Below are 5,619 nucleotides of genomic sequence, written 5' to 3'. Positions count from 1 at the left end.
AGACTAATTAGTCCTACTTACAAAGTGGGAAAATTATAGACTAGTTAGTCCTACTTCCAAAGTGGTAAAATTATAGACTAGTTAGTCCTACTTCCAAAGTGGTAAAATTATAGACTAGTTAGTCCTACTTACAAAGTGGGAAAATTATAGACTAATTAGTCCTACTTACAAAGTGGTAAAATTATAGACTAGTTAGTCCTACTTACTTTAATTTTTATAACAAAACTGTACCATTTGTCCCTGCTATTTTTACATTATACAAATAAGTTACACCAAGATCTTATTTTTAAGTAGACAAAGAAGTTTTCCCGTTGAGTATACATTTTAACAATAAATCTAAGATAACAAAACTAACAGCAAGGGTAAGAGCACAGCATGTTCTACTTTTTTCTACCAGGATATTGTAACAGTACCTTCTGGTCTTACCAATAAGCTGTTGTTGTTCTTTTTTAACAAAGTCTATCATTCTGTTAACACTGAAGATATTCTTACATGATGACTTAGCAATATTTAACATTCTGTTAACACTGAAGATATTCTTGCATGTTGACTTAGCAACATCTAACTTTTTGTTAACACCGAAAATATCCTTACGTTGTTTTAGCAACATCTAACATTCCATTAACACTGAAGTATTCTTACATGATGACTTAGCAAGATCTAACATTCCGTTAACACCAAAGGTATTCTTAGATGTTGACTTAGCAACATCTAACATTCTGTTAACACTGAAAATATTCTTGCATGTTGACTTAGCAAGATCTAACATTCTGTTAACACCGAAGATATTCTTAGATGTTGACTTAGCAACATCTAACATTCTGTTAACACTGAAAATATTCTTGCATGTTGACTTAGCAACATCTAACATTCCGTTAACAATGAAGATATTCTTATATGTTGACTTAGCATCGTCTAACATTCTGTTAACACTGAAAATATTCTTGCATGTTGACATAGCAACATCTAACATTCCGTTAGACTCTTATTCTAAGAGACTTTGTTTGGTGACTGACCAACTACTTTAATACTGATTGTAAAACAAATTGGTTGAAGGATATAAAATGGATTTTCTAAAATAATGGATGCTATTCCTGATTCCTTTAGTAAAGGCCTTGCCAAAAGGGTTCGTCTCCGCCAGAAGTACTGTAAGACACAAAAATACATCATCACAAAAGACAGTTCTTTAATTTAATCTTTAAGAATCAAATATTGTTAGAACATATCCTTTTGTATGACAATAATGTACACATTTTTACTAAAAAAACATAGGGAAAAGTCAGAATCAAATTCCATATTTCTTTAGTAAAAACAGAAACTTTCTTGTCAGGTTTAAAAATTAATGCTAACAAACTAGTAAATTCATGGCTAGAGTTTAGTTCTGCTACTAAAACTTAAAGGTTACAAGACAAAAATTACTAACACATATTTCAAAAGATAGATTAGCATATTATTACTATCAATACACCTGTGGGTTTGGGTATGTTTTGAATTTTGCATGAGAGCTACCTGCACAAGCCATCCCATTTAGAAGTGATAGACTAGAGGGAAGGCAGCTAGTCAACACCACCCACTGCCAACTCTTGCGCTACTCTTTTACCAATGAATAGTGGGATTGACAGTCATATTATGATGCCCCCATGGCTGAAAGGGTGAGCATGTTTAGTGTGACAGGGATTCGAACCCATGATCCTCAGATTGTGAGTCAAGCACCCTAACCACCATGCTATGCCAGGCCCAATACACTCGTGATACATGCATTTAAATCACTTATATTGCAGGCTTCAAAGTACAGAATGTTACTACAGTTATGGTTAGCAAGACTGTTTCACTTGCCAGTTTTGCAATCCCCATTCAAGCTGCATGACATTCCGAGGCTAAGTACCACAAAATGACTATAGTGAGATCTCAGCTTCAATTATCTCACGCTATCTTGACCTCGGAAATTCAGTCCTTCCAGCAGTGAGTTTAGAGATACTGTGGGGATAATAATACAATAGAAATAAAATAAACTGCACATTTTTTTCTCCTCACATCCCACTTAATTTGTCCACGATTAATACAATTGTTATGCCTTTTGGCTTTTAATGCTTTGCCAGCTTTCAGCATTTGAACCCTAAGCAGTGGCCATCGGCAGTGGGTTACCGTGTGCTCTGTCGATCCAGGCATTTGGGCCTTGATACATAAATTTCCACCCAAATCGAGCACCTTTTAACTTCTGTGTGATAGTTAAAATAAAATGTATTTGAAATTAGTTTGATATTCAAAACTATTTGGAAAGAAAACATTAGACAGGAGATGTATACATATAAATAGTACATATTACATACTAATAAACATATAATATATGAAATAATGAATTATAAGACAGTTACAATTAATTTTAAAGAAGAACAATGTTGTTGCTAGTAACAATCTACATTTTACCAGTGAAGGAAAAAACTAGCAACCTTCAGAAGTTATGATTAAGGCTTGTAAGTGTTCAAAAGATAATGCAGCACAAATAGAATATGAAGAAAAATCATTTTTTACTTTAACCTACACTTATTGCTATTTTATTCCAAATTTAACTGAACTCAATGCTGCTATCAAAGTAAAGGACATCAGTATGACAGTAACAAAAAAGATTGAACTGAATAGTTGAGGACCTCTATAATTTTAACAGTGTAATATTATATTTCTACCTTCGAGTCAGTTCTTTGTACGGGATTTGGTTTGGTTGAGTTAGAGCAAAGCCATATTGGGCTATCTGCTGTGTCCACCATGAGGAATCATACTCCAGATTTTAGTGTTTTAAGTCCATAGACTTACTGTTGTCCCACCAAGGGACCTTTGTATTGGGAACAAACAGCATATCTTGGAATTTTTTTAGTTTTCTTAAGAATTATTTGTGTTTTTAAAATTTTTTTGTCTTAAGTTATATTTGCTTGAAAGCTACAAAAATTTCGTTCTATGATAAAATGTCAGCTAGGCTTAGTTAGGTCCAGCGAGTATGGCGGGCAAAGACAAAATATTTTGATCAGTCAATTCTTTGAATATAATATGGATAAATACAATAATTTATCATTTATTGAAAGTAGAACTATATAAATATAATACAATCACGAATACTGTAGCAAAAATATTGTTACATAGCCTGACCTGATACCATTTTGAAACATCATGTCCTAGGTCATTGATAAATCTTTGTCAGTTTATGTGACATTTCTTACAAGTTACAGCCAGAAGTGACGATTATTACAATTGGTAGAGTATCAAAAGAAATGTTAATTAACATCAATCAAGTTGAAACTAATTTGATACATAAAACGGAACTTCCTGACCAGCAATAAAACAAAATGAATTTCTGCAACAAAATAAAGTACTTTAATGCTTTCTCAAAAAAAAACAAGCAACAAAAGTTCTCACAATAAAATTTTGGAAATTTCATGGAATAAAAAATTAGTAAGTAAAAAAACTAAAGCAAATTATTATTTTTTAAAGCCAAAACTAGATACTGGTCGGTAAGTTTGACCTATATCTCGTGCAAATTTGATAAGCATTTCAACTGTGAGATGGAAAAATTCAGGGGATATCAGTGACATCATCACCCCCAGTCTAGAAATACGTGATCCCCTGTTTTTGCTAAAAAAAAGAGTACTGGACACTGAAGGTCACATAAAAAAAAATACACACTTACATGATCACCCGTTCCTGCAAGATGGAGGCAAACTGGACGCAAGGGGTCAGCTGGCCATTCTTTAGGAAGTAACACTTGAAACCTTCGTAAAAGAATGGTTTCATATTTATAAACTTTTTAACCCACTTCAAAAGGTGATATTTCAGATAGAAATATTTTCTTTGAAAAGGATTGTAAAGTCGGCACACCCTTTGATATATTAAAAATTACTGAGACCATTTTGTGCATGTACAAATTAGTGATACACTAAAGATTCTGTTACATACATATATGTATCTGACACAGGATAAATTGCACTGATGAAAAAAAAACTCCCACCAAATATAATTCAAAACAAACATGATTAACAACGAATGGGTGGAAATAACTTTTGTAAACCGTGTGAAAGTATACAAATTCACAAAAAAAAAGTCCAACCATTCACACGAGGAGCTACAAGTAGAGTTATTTGGAATAACAATAAGTTTTTTATAATGCGAGAAACAATTAATAAACAGTTCTTTACTACTTTTTCTACAGAATCTATGAAAATGTGAAAAAGACATATTTTACTTTGTTTACGCAATTTGAGTTACTATTAATAACATTATGATTAAAATTACCCATCACCTGATCAGTTAGTAACTATAAAGATTGAGTATACAAAGCATCATGGCCAGAAAAGATTTTCATCGCTGTTTTAAACAGGAGACGTGTGATCCTCTTCCATGTTAGTAAGTCAACAAGGAGTGGACAAGTGCCTCACAATCTGAGAGTTTCTTATGTTACTCCAATTTTTAAAAGGGGTGACAAGATGATTTGCCCTCTAAATTATAGACTAGTTAGTCCTACTTACAAAGTGGGAAAATTATAGACTAGTTAGTCCTACTTACAAAGTGGGAAAATTATAGACTAGTTAGTCCTACTTCCAAAGTGGTAAAATTATAGTTAAAAGTTGAATTTATTTTCACAGAAAATTTATATGTGCTATAATAGTATTATAAACCTTGAAATTTAATCATTATAATGTATTTTAATAACAAGAAAAATAATATAATGCTTTACTAAGCTTCTGAATTATTGAGATGTGTCTGTCTGATTTTGTTGTAAATTTCTTGACTACATCTACATGGTGTTAGAAAACCGAGAGATCAAATGTAAGTCCATGTTCTATTTTTGTGAGTAATAGTCATCAGTTTGTGTGTTACTGTTAGGAGCCATAAGTGTTATTATTTTAGGTTTTTTACTAGTACTTTTATCAGACTTGAGCCCAGTCTGTAGTTTTGTGATTAAAAGTAATTACTGTGTTTAATATTAAAACTAGTAACTATAATTCTTATCCAAGCACAAAAACCATGTAAATAATTTCAGAATTCAGTGAATGCATTACCTACCTTTTAATTTTAAATTTCAATTACAGTGTGTCGAAGACTCGCTTTGTTTTCTGTTACGTCTTCTATATTTAATGTAATTTTTTCTATTCTTATTGTTATACAGTTTATTTAACTTTTCTTATATTCCAATACAATATTTACTATCCCTATGTATCTAGTACTATCTGTTCTTCTAGTGCAAGCTTTACCTTCACTCTGTATTTAGTATCACCCGTTCTTCTAGTGCAAGCTTTACCTTCACTCTGTGTTTAGTATTACCTGTTCTTCTAGTGCAAGCTTTACCTTCACTCTGTGTTTAGTATTACCTGTTCTTCTACTGCAAGCTTTAGCTTCACTCTGTGTTTAGTATTACCTATTCTACTAGTGCAAGCTTTACCTTCACTCTGTGTTTAGTATTACCTGTTCTACTAGTGCAAGCTTTACCTTCACTCTGTATTTAGTATTACCTGTTCTTCTACTGCAAGCTTTACCTTCACTCTGTATTTAGTATTACCTGTTCTTCTACTGCAAGATTTACCTTCACTCTGTGTTTAGTATTACCCGTTCTTCTAGTTCAAGCTTTACCTT

At 32.3% G+C, this 5,619-nt stretch overlaps 1 protein-coding gene across 1 annotated transcript in view; it reads right to left on the bottom strand.

The window, feature by feature from the left end:
* Positions 1-244: 244 nt before the first annotated feature.
* The window catches only part of LOC106471951 (protein ABHD18-like), an 18,484-nt gene continuing 13,109 nt past the window's right edge, over positions 245-5,619 (bottom strand). The window contains exons 4-5 of the mRNA XM_013932574.2: positions 3,680-3,761; positions 245-1,146 (exon numbers count right to left, since the gene is read on the bottom strand). Coding sequence (XP_013788028.1) covers positions 991-1,146; positions 3,680-3,761 — 238 coding nt within the window. The 3' untranslated portion in view covers positions 245-990. The remainder of the gene's footprint in view (positions 1,147-3,679; positions 3,762-5,619) is intronic.

Source organism: Limulus polyphemus, unplaced genomic scaffold (assembly GCF_000517525.1).
Source record: "Limulus polyphemus unplaced genomic scaffold, Limulus_polyphemus-2.1.2 Scaffold4983, whole genome shotgun sequence".
Classification (NCBI taxonomy): domain Eukaryota; kingdom Metazoa; phylum Arthropoda; class Merostomata; order Xiphosura; family Limulidae; genus Limulus; species Limulus polyphemus.
This window is presented reverse-complemented; position numbering and strand designations above follow the sequence as displayed.